The 17,258-nt window shown below is 48.4% G+C and overlaps 6 protein-coding genes; 4 read left to right on the plus strand and 2 right to left on the minus strand.

Annotated features, from left to right (window-relative positions):
- Positions 1 to 209: 209 nt before the first annotated feature.
- GSTUM_00002681001 (uncharacterized protein) lies at positions 210 to 2,830 on the plus strand (the record flags this gene model as incomplete). XM_002836371.2 has 3 exons in its annotated part: positions 210 to 994; positions 1,103 to 1,371; positions 1,460 to 2,830. 3 exons carry the CDS (start codon positions 210 to 212, stop codon positions 2,617 to 2,619), a joined length of 2,214 nt encoding a protein of 737 aa, XP_002836417.1. The 3' UTR covers positions 2,620 to 2,830.
- Positions 2,831 to 4,430: 1,600 nt separating this feature from the next.
- GSTUM_00002682001 (uncharacterized protein) lies at positions 4,431 to 5,373 on the plus strand. XM_002836372.2 has 1 exon: positions 4,431 to 5,373. Exon 1 carries the CDS (start codon positions 4,644 to 4,646, stop codon positions 5,133 to 5,135), a length of 492 nt encoding a protein of 163 aa, XP_002836418.1. The 5' UTR covers positions 4,431 to 4,643; the 3' UTR covers positions 5,136 to 5,373.
- Positions 5,374 to 8,008: 2,635 nt separating this feature from the next.
- GSTUM_00002683001 (uncharacterized protein) lies at positions 8,009 to 9,233 on the minus strand (the record flags this gene model as incomplete). XM_002836373.2 has 1 exon in its annotated part: positions 8,009 to 9,233. The coding sequence occupies one exon, from the start codon at positions 9,231 to 9,233 to the stop codon at positions 8,103 to 8,105; it is 1,131 nt and encodes a 376-aa protein (XP_002836419.1). The 3' UTR covers positions 8,009 to 8,102.
- A 2,386-nt stretch (positions 9,234 to 11,619) lies between these two features.
- On the plus strand, positions 11,620 to 12,723 carry GSTUM_00002684001 (uncharacterized protein). XM_002836374.2 has 3 exons: positions 11,620 to 11,768; positions 11,834 to 11,869; positions 11,931 to 12,723. Exon 3 carries the CDS (start codon positions 11,940 to 11,942, stop codon positions 12,525 to 12,527), a length of 588 nt encoding a protein of 195 aa, XP_002836420.1. The 5' UTR covers positions 11,620 to 11,768; positions 11,834 to 11,869; positions 11,931 to 11,939; the 3' UTR covers positions 12,528 to 12,723.
- Positions 12,724 to 13,047: 324 nt separating this feature from the next.
- On the minus strand, positions 13,048 to 13,398 carry GSTUM_00002685001 (uncharacterized protein; the record flags this gene model as incomplete). XM_002836375.2 has 1 exon in its annotated part: positions 13,048 to 13,398. The coding sequence occupies one exon, from the start codon at positions 13,396 to 13,398 to the stop codon at positions 13,084 to 13,086; it is 315 nt and encodes a 104-aa protein (XP_002836421.1). The 3' UTR covers positions 13,048 to 13,083.
- A 43-nt stretch (positions 13,399 to 13,441) lies between these two features.
- GSTUM_00002686001 (uncharacterized protein) lies at positions 13,442 to 15,245 on the plus strand. XM_002836376.2 has 3 exons: positions 13,442 to 14,307; positions 14,458 to 14,918; positions 14,989 to 15,245. Exons 2-3 carry the CDS (start codon positions 14,781 to 14,783, stop codon positions 15,127 to 15,129), a joined length of 279 nt encoding a protein of 92 aa, XP_002836422.1. The 5' UTR covers positions 13,442 to 14,307; positions 14,458 to 14,780; the 3' UTR covers positions 15,130 to 15,245.
- The last annotated feature ends 2,013 nt before the right edge of the window (positions 15,246 to 17,258 follow it).

Here is a 17,258-nt window from a genome sequence, read left to right on the forward strand (position 1 = left end):
ATTATCGATCGCCGCCGAAAATAGCACAACCGCCGCCCCAGAGACCCCAACTTCCCAAGTCACCAATGTCTTCTCGGCAAGACGGCGGTGGTAATGGGAGGCCACAGCAGTTGTCGCAAGCGCTAAGAGTGCTGAGGAATGACGGCAACGGTAACAATGAGAGCCGCAGTCCTCCACCACGGCCTGCTAGATCAAACTATGTTCCTTCGATGCTTGACCCATCCTACATTCAGGAACGAGAACTGAATCCCAGCTTTTCGCATCGTCCTAATCAACAGCCAATCAGATCGCAGCCTAGAGCACCACATTTCTCGGAAGATGTAGGGAACCCTGCAGCGCCCACCAATCGCCCTTCCTTGTCCAGCTCACGATCTATATATATCGGCTTTGACCCCACAAATTCGCAAGCCACCACCCCAAGCGCAGCCAACTCCCTTGGAGTAATACCGAGTTTTCCCACCATCCCCCCACCTATCCCCACTGTCCCAAACCAACAGCGAAGATCTAGCAGCGGCCCCCCGCCAACTGCCCGTCGCGGCACCTCATCCTACTACTCGCAACAGACACTCATGGTTTCTCCGATCCCAGAGGAACCCCTCTCGGATCGGCACGGCTCATACGCCTCAAGCGCTGCTATACCCCCTAGTTGGAGCGCTGAACCCGTGGAGCTTTATCCACGTGGGGAGGAAGATTTTTTTGACGATGGGGAACCCGAAGAATTTAGACTCCCCACGGCAGGGGATGCCGAGGATGATGAAAGAGGTTTAGTTAGACAAGCGAGTTTAGGGCGGAAGTCAAAACCAACCATCACAGAAATCAAGGGAATAGGTGGAGGCAAGTCATCGGATGAATCGATGAAAACCGCAAGCTCGGGGGCTGGAGTATCCGGAGGTGTTGGAATCGGGCTTAGCTCGCCAGCCGAAAAAAACTCTCCAACTCTAAAGTTGCCAAGTGCAGATTCTTCGTCACAATTTCCGGGCATTGCTCTTGGCCAGTCTCCCGTTTCGTTGAGATCAGCCAGTTCATCCCCACTTGCTCAGCCCTCAGCCGCATTTACCAAAGAGGATTATAATGAGAGTTCTGGGTTTCCATTCCCGAGCAGTCTTGGTCACTCTAACGGCGTCTCCATGGATTCACCAGACTCGGAAGGCTTACCTGCGCCTAAGCAATTTCCTGCAGAAACCGCGAAACCTGGACGGCGGCTCCCTCCAAGACTTAATATGGATGCCGTCCGTGATGCGGAAGCGAGGGGGAGCTTAACAAGCTTGCCTGATCTGATCAGGAGGGCTACAAAACTTGCAGCCGTACTTGAGACGGGAAGGCCGGATTCAAGATGGGGTATGCGGAGGAGTTACATGGATAAATCGCCTAGTATGTTTTATAGCTTTTTTTTTTTTTTTTTTTTTTTTTTTTTTTTGGTTTAACCCCTTTTTTGTTTGGGACTAACCAATTAACTCAGGCCGTAGCAATGGAAGGGAGACAGATTCGATATCTGATATTTTGGCTTCGTTCCCACCCCCGGTTCTTGCTTCTAGTAGGCAAGGCAGGCGAGGTACCACAATGTCGCAGTGGCCATTGCCAGGTGATTTTAACAGCGAGAACAATTCTCCGGTTGGACCGTCGCGTGAGCAAGGTCGGAGGGTTTGCGGGTTACCTCTCTGGGCTTTCGTATTGCTCGTAATTCTCGCTCTCCTTGTCATATCGGCAGCTGTTATTGTTCCCCTCCAACTGGTCAAGCTTTCGAAGGGGGATAAGGGCGGTGGTGGTGATGACTCTGGGAATTCTGTTCTTGCAGAATGCAAGAGCGAAATCCCTTGCCAAAACGGGGGTGAAAACATTGCAACAAGGGATTTCTGCGGGTGTGTCTGCACCTCGGGGTTCACCGGTGCCAATTGCACACAGAAGGAGGATTCTAGCTGCACTACGGTTGACCTCCAGGACCTGCAGGGCGGCCTGGTTAAGGGCATCCAGAATGTCACGATGGGAAACGCATTGCCTCGCCTTTTTGAATTAGCCGAGCCATCATATAATATTAAATTGGATCGTGCAATGATCCTTGCGGTCTTCAGTAATGAAGATATCTCTTGCACAGCGCAGAATGCCCTGGTTCAGTTCGACGGCGAATCCATGCCTTCGACAAATGGGAAAAGGTCTACTATTGGCGAATCACTGCCTCTTCTGCGGATGAGGCAGGATTTGACCCTCGACACATCACCCACGCCAACTACCAGCGGTACTGTTCCAAGTGCGACCAGCTCCTCGGGTGGCAGCTCAGAAACAAGGACGGCTGTAGTTGATCCGGATGCGGTGGACTTTGCTAGAGTTACTGTCCTGTATCTGACCAACGCGGGGAATCTCTCAGTTGCCGAGAATGCGCAGTATCGGCTACAAGTAGCGTTTTCGGGCGGGATCGATTTTGGGAGCTTAGCAGTTGGGGGTAATATTACGGTGAACTTCGACAATCGTAGCATCAAGATGGCTAACGGTGATATGGTTGGAGGCATTACACCAAATACAACTGGTAATAGCAGTGATGGGAGTGGTGGCAATAGAACTTCAAACGCAGGCTCGAAAAAGCGCTCTATTCTTGAGGGCTGCATCAGAACGTTATTTGCTTGATTAATGCTTTCAAATTATGAATCGAAGCCCCTCGGTGCTTCTCCACTCATTCTTTTTCGCGGCCGGGTTATTATTTTTCCTTTTCACAATCTTCTGTCATTTACCTTCTCACTTCCTTTTATCACATTTTTGTATCAACCGCAATCCGAACAATCATGGGAAAAAAGAAACTGTAGATAGACTATCGGAGAAAGGGTTGTCAGGTCTTTTCTACTGTATAATGTTTGATGTATTGGTTGGTCGGGATTTCTCCCATTCTGCATTTTATATTATTATTTCTCGTCTTCCCATTTCGAAGACATCGGCAGGCTTTTTTCTTTTCTTTCTTTCTCGGTTTACCTTTCTCTTCAATAGTCAGTGGGTGGATTATCTTTCCTTCTCTGTCAATGCGATGGGAGGTTTAGTGCAGAATAGGGTACTGGTGTCAGGTACGGGATGGGTTCAGACTCGGAAGGCATTCTGCACCGCTTCAAAAGCGAATTGAAGCGTTACATATTGCCACCTATGGTATCTTGTTTGGTGTATCCTAACGAATCATCACCGCTTTCCAACAAGCCAGAATCTCCCTTCTGTAGTCTGCGAGTGCGGGGGTAGGCCTAGGTATGGTTGGTAGCCGTGGGTCTGTGATTTTGCAACTAATTAGCCTACCGGTATTCAAGCACCAGTACCATTGGCGGCATGGCCAATTGCTTGTAGGGCTTGTCTTGCCTAGCGACGGTTAGTACGTGCGGCAGACGTTCCAATGAAAGTAGGTGGTACGTGCTCGCGAGACATTTCATTCCAAGCAAGTTGCCGAAATACGGCTCCAACTACCAACCACCACTGCATTGTGCCATGGGCCACTATGACATGACACGGTATTCCTCGAGCCGCTAGTTTGTCGACGAGCATGATGGCGGAAATACTGTTGCAACGCAGGAAGACCGCATTGAGTTCTTTTTCAGATAAGTTACGTGCCCTGGAGGGCGTTGATACTGCATTCCGACTTTCCCTCACCTCACAGCTCACGGGTACCCGCACCCTTAAATCAATGTTGGGGGGATCTGATATGCACTGTACAGTATGAGCCCAGTAATGAGTTGTTCGAGTATGTTTGTTTGCTAATTTTTTCTTTCTTTTTCCTAGAGCCTGTGCATCTCCGCTGCCCTACAGGACGGTAGGCAGGAGTGATTCGTGATATTTTGTGATCGAGAGTGTAACCGCTGTTTGGTATCCACAACAACAGATGAAAAAGGGGAGAAATGTGTGAAGTGTCTCCGCATAAGAGTGGGTCTCGGATCTTGTGATCATGCGTTGGAGGATGCCAGGATGTATAACGGACTCGGCCTTCGCTGCTGGGAACCGGTCTTAAATGCAATGGCACTTAAATTCTCATAAGTATCATAGGTGGGAAGTCTCTTCTTTTTTTTTCCTTCTATTTCTTGCTGTGGCTGGTAAGAATGCATTCATCCTTTCTTTTGATTAAACCTAGACTGGGGATGGGGAGAAGTACTGCACACTTAGACATTCGGTGAATATCATGTTTCGGGAGCATGAATGCATCGGAGGATAAGGCTTCGCTGTCGGACTCTGTAGAGAAAAAGTAGTGAAAGTAGTGAGGGACGGAGGTGTACACACTTCTGAGATGTCTTTTTGAAGGGTGCAAGTGAAAGACGGTATGGCCTGGAAAACCGTATATATAAGGCATAGGGCGGGGTGGCATGATAGAGACAAAAAAAAATGAGAAGGCTTGGTATTCCGCGTCATCTGGAATAATCCATCACTTTTTGCATCTTCTCTCTGAACTTTTAAGCTGTCATACCTCCGAGCCTCGTCTCTACCCATCCATTCCGGTTTTTTTGAGAAACATCTCAGAAATACCCCGCGGTCCACACAAACATTCACAATTTCCCCCTCACCCTTCTCATTTATATTTTGTTTCGTGCAAATTATATTTCCCCAACGGGCTGCCCTCCCTGGTTCTGTACCAGACATTCGGAATTTCCTCCACAAACATACCAATCTCGAACTCGTGTTACTTTGTCATGTCTTCCAATCCGGCTGCAGGGTCCTCGACCATGGCTTACTACTCCGGTCATCCATTGACTGATGAAGAAATTGCCAACACCCCAGCAATTTATACTCCCGTGATAGGCCCCACACATATCTCGATGTCCTATGCCGATTCAACATGCTCCTCGAACTCGGATGTGAGCCCATTCTTCTACGAAGGCATTTGGTTGGAGGGACCTGACGCACCGCAGGGCGTTTTGACGGAGCAAACTCCTCTCCTCTCCGCTCCTGTTCCCTTTGACCCCGAACTTGACGGTTTTCAGCTGGACATAGCTGGTGCTGTGCCTTTGAAGCCTGGAGATCTCGAGTCTGGCTCTCTAGCTCAGGTTGAGAATGTCGTGGGTCTTGGGACGAGACTATCTTCAGTCATAGGCAGGTTGTGGGGATGGATCTTGGGAATTTTCCAGAGCTGTGGGCTGGTTGGCGATACCGGTGATGAGAATGGAGAAGGAGAGGAGGACTAAGTCAATGGTTCTTGGGCTTGCTGTCATAAGCAAAAGAGGATTAGGGTTACTTGCAGCTGGGGGCGAGTGACACCTTATGTTTGTCGCTATGAAAGGGTTTCTTAGTATCTTTTAACTCTCACTCTTTCTTGGGGGCTTGCTGAATTTTAATTACCTTAGCTTGATCAGGTTTGTTTTTCTGGCTGTGAATTGGGGCATATTCGGGAAAGTGGGCTGTCGGTCCGGGGAGTGGTGTTGCTCTAGCTTTGTTTTCATCTATTTAGTTGGATGAAGTTAGGTGGTGTGCGTTGCTCTTCGAATTTTCGGTTGCGTATCAGTGGTGGATTTTTATAGGTTTTGGGACATTCTGGTGCTCCCAAAAGGTTACCTTGGGCATGAGGTGTCCGGTCATACATGGTATTTCCGTATATACATTGTGTCTCAATTGTGCCCTTAGTGGGGCGCTGTCCCTTGCCTCTTCTTCTCAATATCATGGGTTTTTGTGCTTTTCTTGGAAAAAAGTGAAATCTGATACGATGCCCACCAAAACAAGAACAAGCGAATACAATGTTTGGGGCAACACTAACCGGGCTTTTAATAGCTCAGCGTCCCAGCAGGCGTTTCGGTGAGTGTCTACTATGGGTCAGGAGGTTTATTTTGTTGAGTCTACATCATTGCTATTCAAGTGTACGATGGTATTTTTCTTCTTGGAAAGATACCCACTTTTATGAGTTCGTGCCGATTGTTTGGAACGCTAAGGAGAATAATATAGAGTTTTTTTCTCCGAAGGCCTTTAGAGAGATATTTTATAATTGATTGAAATGCATTTTTGATAGCAAGCTCCCTCTCGTCTACAGGCTCTGGTCGAAAAGAAAAAAAAAAACGGGAATGTGGAAATTAGACCGTGGGAACCCTCAGTGAAGCGACACCCTCAGTGAAGCGCGGTGAGACTTGGCTGCAAAAGCTCCTTGATTTTAACTAGGGTAGCAAGCCAAGCCATTCCGCGCCTCGCTGAGGGTTCCCACGGTCTAGTTCTTAGGAACACGGCCTCTCAATTGGCTCGAGCACACTGAATTCTCCAATGAAAACCCCAGAAGCTCATTCGTCAATTCCCAATTTTTTTTTTGACCGGAGCCTGTATTTTCCTTACTCCGCTTTTCACCTTCCTAGTTGGGAAGGTGACTATGTGGTAAACTAACGGATGAACCCTCACAATCCTACTCCACAAGATGAAACTTTGAGCTTCATAGGCTTATGGAGGGCCTCACCATGGGGCAAAAATACCATGGCTGGGATTCTACTACTGCTGAATCACCTCCTCCCATAGTGACACACTTGCCGAATCAGTTTTGGGAAGTAAAAAGCACCTGGGTATTAGCTCATACTTTATCTTTACTCAAAGACCGAGACTATGACTTGTTCCCAGGAACTGGAATGCTTGGCGATACGTTGCTGGTATCGCCTCACCTTCGGTTATGCTCCCTGTGGAGTGAGTTGATTTTCACTCCTGGAGTCAGTATGCTTGAGCCATATCTTCTAAAAACTTTAAAACCAGTTTAAGGTTACCGGTATTCGGTAAACCCTATTACCCTGATGAAGCCGGGTTGAGGAGAAATTAAACATATTTATCAAGATGGTAGATACCTTCATTTTGGTATTTACTGGTGCTATTTTCCTTTTCTGCCCACCTTTCTTGCATGCCCGGGAGGGGGAGTGCTGCTTGGTTTTAGCGCTGGAGTGACAGTACAGTACTATGGTATCTGGGAACATTGCATCATATTTGAATGTATTGCTTTTGTCGGCGCTTTGGGACTTTATTCTAACTTGGGTAGGATGCAACCAACCGGTTCTTGTATCAGAACAAACCTGTGAACTTGTGATATCTTAAAGGCATTTTTGGGTGGGAAAGGGGGAAAATCTGTTTGGCACGGTCACGGTTTTATTGTCGGGCGATTGTATTTTTTTTTTTTTTTTTTGAACAAAGTCGGTATTGTACGAGTACTGGCAGTACCGTAACCGATCAAGTTAGGCAAGGAAGGACCTTTCATAACAGCCGTGAAAAATAAGAGGGCACGTACGTGTTTCTGGGATTGTCGGATTAACTTGATAAACCGAGACACTTATGTACAGTACGAGTACAGTACTTGTATTGTCATAAGATACCTGTGGTTCGTGGTCAATTTTCTGTTAATTCAGGAGAACCCTTCCTAATATCATTATTATTGGCGAGACGTCGGGAAAGTATGATATAGTGATTGGACTACTACAAGTTGTATTAATCTTGAGTCTGGTCGCAACCAATCAAGTGCCGAGAATTGTATCATAGTTTTATGTGAGGATGAGGGTGGGGGACTGTATGGGCTGGTATAGCGTGGGTTTTTTTCTTTCTACTTATTTATATCGAGTTTGAGGCCTCGGTGAGCTCCCTATACAACGGGTGAGGTGAGGGGAAATATAGACCTGACCAATGCTTCGCCGATTGTCGTTTTGGCCTGGTTATGACAAACTCCATCATCTGGTCATGGTGTCGTCGACAAGGCGGGCACGCCACTTGAATGAAAAATGGAGAGGTTTTGCTGAAAACCCCCCGATAATCCAGGGTCGGAAAGAAGAAGGCTCATTGTTTTGTCTAGAGATATTTCATCTATGGGCCAAGGTGGCTACCCAACATCCTTTAGGACCTCCCTACAGCCTGCCGACGGGCACTGTGTCAGTCAAGCAGGGCATTCTGTCCCCCGCCAGCCTTTTTTTTTGGCGGCATCCCATCAATTTTGAGTGGGGCAGTGATAGCAACGGCCATGAGCATTGATTTCCACCTCGTGCAAAGGTACAGGGTGGGGAACGAACGAACGTGTCAGCGGATCGTTGGAGAATTTGAGCTGCTGTCGTCATCTCAATGACCCTTATTGGGTATTTCATTCTTAGTTGAGTGAGCGTACGGGTACAGTACGGGTAACGACCCCGTACCATCTAATAGTAGCTAATCACTCACTCTAGCCACTCCACCCCCTCAAGAGATTCTCGCCACCCCTTTTCTTCCAATCTCATGACTTGTCGCACCTCCTCAACTTGACCCGATCCGAGCTTTTCCATGAACATGTGTGGAAACTCCTCTCCCCTTTCCCCTCCTTGTGAAACGCTTTCCCACTTTGTATCCTTTTCAACCTTGCTGTACGGAATTTTCAGCAGCCAAACTTCTTCCGAATCCGCCATGAACCTCTCAACGACTCCCACGGCTTGGGTTGCTGTGCAGAGATGGATGAAACCGTGGGAAATATCTAGGGGTGGTAACTCAACCGCTTCCGGAAGTGGGGACGGGGGAGCTGCGGTTAATATCTTGTACAGATATTTGGTGCCGACGTGATTTCGGTGCGACTCTATCTCTGAGGAGAGCAGAGCTAATTTCGTTATAGTTGTCGTGAGCTGCGGGATGATTGTCTGCACTGATAATGTGAATTCTGACTGAGCTTGACGAAGAGCGGGCGGGACCAGAATTCCAAACCAGCGGATGGGGTCCCGAGGGTCTATAGTTGGTGTCTGTTCCTTCGGCTTTTCGAGGGTATCCATCTCCGAGCCTTCCCGATCGGTATCCCGGGCCCTTTCCTTCTGCTCCTCCTCCTCCTTCTCAAACTCAAGGAGTTTACATTCAAACACTCCTCCACCTTCCACCCCCACACCTCTTATGGCTGTCATACGCTCATCATAGAAGTCTGTCCCGTATCTCCGACCCCCACTCGTGGAATGATAGCTCGCTTGCGCGAGGGTAAGAAACCCTTTGGAAAATTGTGTTGCGAGGGAGGCGCGAAGAGTTTGGTAGGTGTCAACTGTGTCAAGATAAGTGAGGTAGAGCTGGTCGAGGTGGTCTGACATTTTGTTTCTTCTAGGAGTTGGGGATGAGAGACAAGAGAGGCTGGACGATGGGATTAGCTCAACCCGTAACTTATCATAGTTAGCATGGCTTGCACGGTTGGGTTGATGTGTGTCGGATTGGGATAGCAACGGGCGTGTGGCTGACGCCACATATAGTGTGTCTGATTGGCCAAAGCTCGAGTTGAACTGTGGGACAAGGCCTACCTTGCTAGTGTTGCCACTCCTGGACACCCTTTTACAGTGCCGCATGATACCAGTGCTATGTTTGAGCCCCGATACCTTATGATACGGGTATTCCAATGTGGCTCAACCTACGAGTGATCATCCGTGACTTTCCTTATCAAAGGGAACCCAAGACTGACAATCGGACTCCCTAGAAATGTACTCGAGCATTGTTATTCTTCCATTTTACGGTATCGTTTCTCTTTGTATACCGCCCTCTACTATTCTACGCTTACCTGCTCTAGCTAACACACCTCATGCAAGTTGCTCTAACTAGTAATAAAACCATGGGTGCCTGGATTCTGTCCCGCTCTCACATTTCCACCCAACGGGTTACCCTGTGGGCTTAGAATGGGGCGGGTCTTGGGGCCGTGGCTTGCATTTGGAGTCGATGGGAGATACCCGCTTTTCATAAGAGCTCGGAGGTGTGCCAGCACTGCGCAAGCACATCCCTAAAGTGCTTGCGTGCATGTTCCGCCGTCTGGACAAATTTTACTTGTTGCCTGTTTAAGAATTTCTTGAGCTTACAGCACTTCAGTCACGGTGGGGTTCGAGTGATAGCGTGCCTAGTTGCCGATGTCCTCTTCGGGTTCGCCGCGATTTTGACTCATGGGGAGCTAGAAAAACGCTTGGTCAGAGGGAGTTCGGAGAGTTGCACAACATGGAATTCGATGCCAGTGTTTTTCCCGACTGAGTGGCTATTGGCGAAGCCCCGTTGAATCTGGAATCACCGTGTTGAGACCTCTTCGATATCGGCGGTGCGTTCTACGCTGAGCCGCCACTTTTTGGGACATGAACGGGTGGAGGCAGTTCAATTACCGAAGCGAGGGTTTCCTCCGTGTGCCGCGGAGCATCCGGGGTTTTTTTGGACCACTTGCCGCAGCCCCGTCGTGTATCATCTGCATGGCGGTACGAGGGGTCGTAGTGCGATAGGGTGTTCTACTGCCGGTACTACCGTTGTCGAGGGTACCGGTAGATGTTTTTCTAACGCGGGCTATGATACTTGTATCACCCTGTTTTTATGTTGGGCCAAGCTGAAGACTTGACCGGGAGATTGAGCGGCGAGATCTGTCGGCCCGGACGACAGGGATTGCTTTTAGGGGAATGATGCAAAAATGCCAGAACTCGGCCGTGCTTCATAGAGTGGCAGTAGGGGACAACAAATGATAGAAACCGCGAATTTTGGCGCTATATTACTTTCACCTGCTTCACCTGCACGAGTTGCTATCAGGAGTAAATCATATTCACAGCCATCCCTTCAGTTGCCCCCAGCACTTCAGAACCATATGCGCACCACCGAACTTGGTGGAGAACCAAGCCGGTGTATCATAAATGTTGACTTTTCATCTGCCGGCCATCAGTATGACAAGATAATAAACCCATTGCAATTCACTGATATAAACCTTGACAACACCCCGGGTCTAGATTTGTATGGGTCAATCCGGAGGGGGTATTAAGTTGAGATTACAAGTAATTACTTTGCTATGATAGAATTGTGCCATTTTGATACTTCGTGTAAGAGTTGTGATGGGCTCAGAATCGTGCGCTGTACTTTGTATGGTGGGTTATCTGTGCTTGGTGGGCCGCTCGGTACTTCCGTTACCTTTTTTTCTTTCTTTTTTTCGGCATTTGATAGCATTACGCCACTTATTACCCCGTAGATGTGCAGAAGATCCATTATTGGCTGGAATTCTCAAAGAATTTCATGTATTTCGCTGGGACGGGGGTCTCATTGGTGAAGAAAAGCCGTCGCCCTGGCGCTCCGGGCCGCGGGCATCATACCGGTACTCGGGTGACATTCTCAGAGACAGAGTATCATACACCTTGGGAGCTTATACTAGTATAGGGTGCCGGTGCCTTTACCTGCGGAAGGGTCCCTGGTTTGTGGGAAGAAGAAAGGAGATACGCATAGCTGTGAGTTATGCCACTGTCTTAGACGCGAGATCCAAGCCAGTGCATCCAGGGCTGACACTACCGCCATGCGTGATATTATCGGTACTTTGGGGGCTGTTTCGAATTACTCTGCTCGGTAGAGCTCTATCGCGGCAATGTGGGCCAAACTACTTGTACTGTATCATACTCGGGTAAAACAAAACCAGAGCAAGATCTGAGTTTGGAGACATCCCGTGAAAAGCAGTCTGCTTTTCAAAAGGAAAAAGAATCAAATTTCGAAGCGCACCAACGCGAGAAAGATACCAGTATCATAATAATAATAATATTATGTATGATATCTCACAGCGGTGCTCTATGGTTTGAAACCTCGGGGAGACTTTGTGTTGTGTTGTGATAGATGAATGAGGGTGCAGGGTGTAGGGTTAATGTGTCGTGGACGCCAAGCCTGACTATCGATTAGTTAGCGGGGTCTTTCGATCGTCGGGCCTTATCGTAATTCTCCCATGAACCCCCATCGGCCGTCTAGGGCGTCTCCACTACCCTCAACCGCAATCCACCATCCCTATTTTTTATTTTTTCCACCTTCTCCAAATTATCGCAATGTCTACCAGTTCGACCTCCAGTGAGCTTCCACCGGAAGTTATCGCCTGTTTGAAGAATGCTAGATATGTAAGTTTATTCCTCCATTGTTTGCTTGCTTGTTGCAGGCCTATCTAACTGCATATTTCAAATAGCTCCATTTGGCGACCTCCAATGGTCTCTGGCCTCATGTAAGGATAATAGCTCTTGTTTTATATTTATTACCCTACAGCGATTGATTTATTTGAACAGGTTTCTCTCATGAATTACACCTACCTGCCAGTCAGCCCGTATCCGCTTCCCGCCACTTCCATATCGTCACCATCTCCAACACCCGGGCCCATCATTATCATGACCACCCAGCCATCGACCAAAAAGACTCTCAATCTAACTTCCAATCCGCGCGTCTCGTTATTAGTGCATGACTGGGTGTCCCACCGTCCATCCCTCTCATCTGCAAACCCCTTTGCTCCCTCCGCTTCTCCTCCGCATCAAACACAGTCTGCGTCACCACTCTCTACATTCCTCACCAATCTCAACTCTGCCGCTTTGAGCAGTATCTCTGCAACTCTGAACGGGTATGCACACCTGATCCCCCATGGTACCGAGGATGAGGAGTATTACAAACGCGTGCACTTGGAGAACAACCCCCAAAGCGAGAATAAATGTTATTTGGAGGGTGAGGAGGTTAGAGTTGTGGTGGTCCGGATTGGCTGGGCCAGAGTTGCGGACTTCAGGGGTGGCGTGACCGATTGGACAGCGGAAGGAGAGGGGGGTAATGACGGTGGGATGGGGTGGGGGCCCGGTCCGGGAAATGGATTGGCTAATGGGTTGATTAATGGCCACTGAGGAGACCAGATTGCGTGGATTTGGGATGCGGATAAATGACCAAATGGCGTTGCTGGATGTGTCGGTGGGGCTCGGATGTTTCATGTCACTCGCCGTGCGTCTGCTTAGGGAGCTTCTCGCGGGTTCCAGGGTAACGTCTTGGCTGACACGCTCACATTTCTTTTGCAAAATGGTTGGGGTGGATCTGTTTTATTCGTGTTCATCAATGAGGCCGAGCAGGATTTTTGCGCGAGTGATGGGCTATGACCTGATCAATGACTGTATTCTACTCCCTGATGGTGCCAGCAAATGTTTAGGAATTATTGGCAGCTCAAAAATGTCCGCACATGAAGCCAAGATGGCGACAGTTTTCACAGATGTACCAATTCATCGGAACTTCCCGTAGGCGAGGAAAAACAAAATCGGGGCGAAGGATGATTCGGGATTGATTGGGGGAGAAGGGAAGGAAAATGATAGATAAAACAAGGTGAAGAGCGAAAGTTGTGATGGGTCATTATTGAAATTTCATATATAGTATTACTATTTGTCCATTATCGCAGGTGCACGGCAAAGGCTCTCAGTGGGCGCTCCATATCGAGATGCCAACTGTAGAATTTTCATGGGAGCGGGTAGATTGGCTGCACATAGCTGCGGACCGGTCCAGGGTTCCCTTGGAAGCTTGTTTTCCCACATTCGCTTTCATCATAATACTATCGCTGTACGGTACGAGTACTTGTAACATCACTATTACAAGATTTTTTTTCGTTTCCCGGCAGCACCCTACTTCCCTTTCGAGACTTATGCAGGTGGCCGGCCGGCCGTTCCCCCTCTCCCTCACTCCCTTCACACCTCCTCTGCACCTCCCTAGTCGACTTCCCACCTGTCCTTCCATGCAAACCCATCCACCCACCCACTCCCTCACTCACTCACTCTATCCCTTCCCTTCCCTTCCTCCCCCCACAATATCCTCCTCCCCCCACTACTGGCCGCATTACATTGCGATTGGGATAACTCTGCGTAACAGCACTAGCCAACGTTTCCCCGCTCCAATTCGTGACAAGCTAGGAGGGGTTTCGATGGGATGGAGCGGGGGCACTGCCTGAGTGTTTCTCAGACGGCGGTAGCAGAGAGAATGTGTGTGTCGACAGAATTTCGCCGGATTACGAGGTGTAAGGATACGGTACAGCAAAACGGGGCGGTACGGTATCGGTTTTTATGTTTTTTTTTCTTTTGGGTTCCATTCTTGGTTTAACATCGTTTCTTTCCTTTTTTCCCATTTCCAACTCGCACCTGCAGTCCATCCTTGACTCCCCATCCCCGTACCGTACACTGTACGACCACGGGTGTCATATCGGCGGATGCTCGCAGGCGTGCATGGCATAACCTCTTGCTTAGTTAACTCAGCTCGAGATGCTCCGTCTGCTCAAGTGTGGAAACGTATCTGCTGTCTTTCACGGTGTTTCTTTTTTCTTCGATTCTTCTTTTCACTTTTCCCATGTTTTCTTTTTTCTCCTTGGGGGGCGGAAGAGAGACATGGTTGGTGCATGCGGAGGTCGTGGTACTCGAACATGCAGAGCGGCGGCATTAACAAGCAAGCAAGCTAGCGGGGAGGAATTGATGGATCGATGGATGGATGGGGCGGATTGATGAGTGGATGGATGAAGCTGTCGTATCTCAGCCCCCAGGTACTACCGTATGGTACAACACTCCACAATTTTGGGTAAGGAATATCCTGCCCTCGAGGAAGGAAGTAAAAGAAAAGAAAAGAAGGGAAAAACAGGGAAGGTGACTTAGCAGTATGGTAAGTCGTCTATGGTTTCTTTTTCCTCTGAAGAATTGTTTTCTTTCGATCCCTTGCTTCCCGCTTTGCCGCCGCATGTGGGTTGGTAAGTGGGTAAGGGGGGGTAAGGTTGATGGGTGGAGGAGACCTGATGTGATGATGCTGTGATAGAGGGAAGATTAGAGACGACAATTATTGCCATTTGGCCATCTCCAGCGCCTCTCCAGCGGAGTGTATAAAGACCCCCTCGAATGCTTTCGGGGGTTTCCCTTTTCTCCCTTCCCTTCCTCGCCCGCCTACCCACGAAATCCATCTTATTACGCATCTCGCTCCTTAACTGAGACCACGAGTCCTCGACTCTCATGGAATTCTCGTTTCTATTTTGACCCCCTTTTCCTTAACTTTTCATCTCTTCTCCTCCTCAATTCTCCCAACCCTTTCAAGCCTCCGCAAGTCATAGGGGTCTATCTTAGTGCGGGCGCAACCTACGATAGATGTCCTCTTGCGGATTGGGAAGTTGGGCTCGAGTGTGTGCTGTGGGCTACCCGTTTCGGGGGAATTGTCTTTCAAATTTTTTTTTTTTTGGCGATAAACGCAAATTCTTTTGCGGGTTGAAAGCCAATTCGATTCAGGTAGGAGGCCATGCGTTTCATGCTTTCCATTCGGTCTTGAAGAAGAAAAATAAATTAATAGCAGGGATAGCCCCAGCACGCAAGATCCCCACCCGGGGGAACCACCCATCACAAACCCTGCGAAACGTCACCTCGACTACGGACGGGAAGGCTACCTTACCCGCCAGCTTTTCCGTTGAGTTTCGATTCGCATACCAACGTCTTGGGATAAAACCCTGGTTTTGAGGAGGAGAAAGAAGAAGGGGGGGAAAAAGAAAGTCTTGTGATTTGTCGTCTAGTTTTTTGCTTTTACGTAGCATTAAATGGTTAAAATGAGCGTTTTGCCAGTCTTCTTTCTCGTTCTCTCGTTCTCTCAATCTCACACATTCTCCCCTTTTCTCCTTTCTCTCTTCCTCTCCACTTGCTCTCTCTCCTAATTTCCTCTCTCCGGACGGCTTGCGAGGGAAAAGGTTAGGGAGGGAGAAGAGGGAGTACCGGTAGTACAATACATACAGGTGGTAAGAAAATTTTACCCCCCTCCCTCCCTTCGTAAACAGGTGAATCATGCACCTATGATGTTATGCGTGTATCGTTAGCAATGCTCGTGAGTGATTATCAATTTTTGGGATGGTTGGCCGAAGCGAGGAAGAGGAGGAGGAGGAGGAAGAGGAGGAAGAGCTGCTGCCAGCGGGACTCGTCCGGCGTTCTGGTTCAAACATTCTTGGAGTGCATGTGGATAAGTCAACCTTCGAGTGCGTTGCCATGCAAGTTTATGCAAGTTTCAGGTGGAGTGTGCCTCTCCCGCGTCAGGTGCCAGCATTGAATATTTGGCTTGGAAAATGCAACCAATCCGACCAGAGCATATCGTACCATAATCGATGGTTGCCTCCGGGTATGACGACTCCCTCCCCTCTCCCTTTCATGTTGTGCCCGGTCCGTCGGTATCGCCAATAATTATGATAGGGGTGCCTTTTAACACCCAATGTAGTCATTGTAGCACCACTTCCTATTCCATCCACGAGTCCCAAAATTTACTGCATACCCGAGGGAATTCCTTGGGCTTTGACTCTCACAAATAAATATCTCATGCCAAAGAGCAAAAATGGTGACATTAGGTCTTGGCGCTTTTGTATGGGAAACTGTGACTCAAATCGAATTAATTTCTAGCTGACAGAAAAACACGTCAATTTGTCTTTGCCGCTGCTAGGCCTAAGCTTACACTACCGGTGACTTTTTTTTTTGTTACAACAAGCTACCAGCTTTATATCTTACTGCGCAGTACTCGTACAGTTCGTGCGCTATCCATCTGCTCCTTTCCTGCTAACCATCCATCCCTACGGTACTCCCGAGAAAGAACTTCCGCGCTAGCCCGCGGAGTCACCCTCTCGGATGGTGGAAAAAGTACTTTTTTGCCCGCCTACCTCTTCATCAAGATATATATACCCCTACTCTTGAAAGTTTTGCTCGCGGCCCTGCCCGACGGAAAGCGCCTACCTCGTTTTCATCCATTCGATGCCCCATCCCGTTTATACAGGGCGAGTTTTACGTCATCCACTGTCACTCGATGTCCCGAATGGCCCGTGTTGGTTCCTGGCTGCGATGGCGGATGATGAAACCCCCCCCCCCCATCACGGGTATTCGACTAGCGTGTCCTCTGCATTGTCAACTCTGGGTGAGATGGGCGTGGTGTTGTAAAAATCCATAGCGACGGTTACGGCTGTTTCTTTCTTTTTCCTCAAGTACTCGAAGAGAGGCTTCGGTGAAGGAAGTGGTAACATGATGGGTGGTATTTGACTGTTCGTGGTGTGGACGAGATTATCCCTTGATTTGCCTTGTGGGTGTGCGGGGGTGTTGACTGTGGGACAGGGGAGGGGAGGAAGGAGGGGAAAAAAAAAGAAATTAGGAATCTTCAATTCGGTCACTTGGGCGTATTAGACTGAATGATGGCTTTTTGTGTTGGAGAAGCGATATCACGACAAGTGCGAGTGATGATTTGATTGAGTGGAGTTTTTATTGCATGTATCGTACCCTATGAGTAGAAATCTAAATACACCCCCCTACGAGCTTTCCTTTTTTTTTTTTTTTTTTTAGACTACAGGAGCCTCGTTCACCGGTCAAAGATTTCCTCCCCTCCTCCCCTGGTCTATGAATCGCAACCTTGTCCTACCATTGCAAAATAAAACACTTGCAACATCTTCACCTGAGTATTCGTCCATATGAGATGGTACAAAGTAGTATTAGTTTACATGATTAAGACGTATCCTCCCATCCTGCAATAAAGTCCATAGCATGGTAATATCATTCCTCGCTGCAACCCACTGTACTTGAAGATTCCAAAAATGATCTCGCATAGAGGCATTG

Source organism: Tuber melanosporum (genome assembly GCF_000151645.1).
Source record: "Tuber melanosporum whole genome shotgun sequence assembly, scaffold_140, strain Mel28".
Classification (NCBI taxonomy): domain Eukaryota; kingdom Fungi; phylum Ascomycota; class Pezizomycetes; order Pezizales; family Tuberaceae; genus Tuber; species Tuber melanosporum.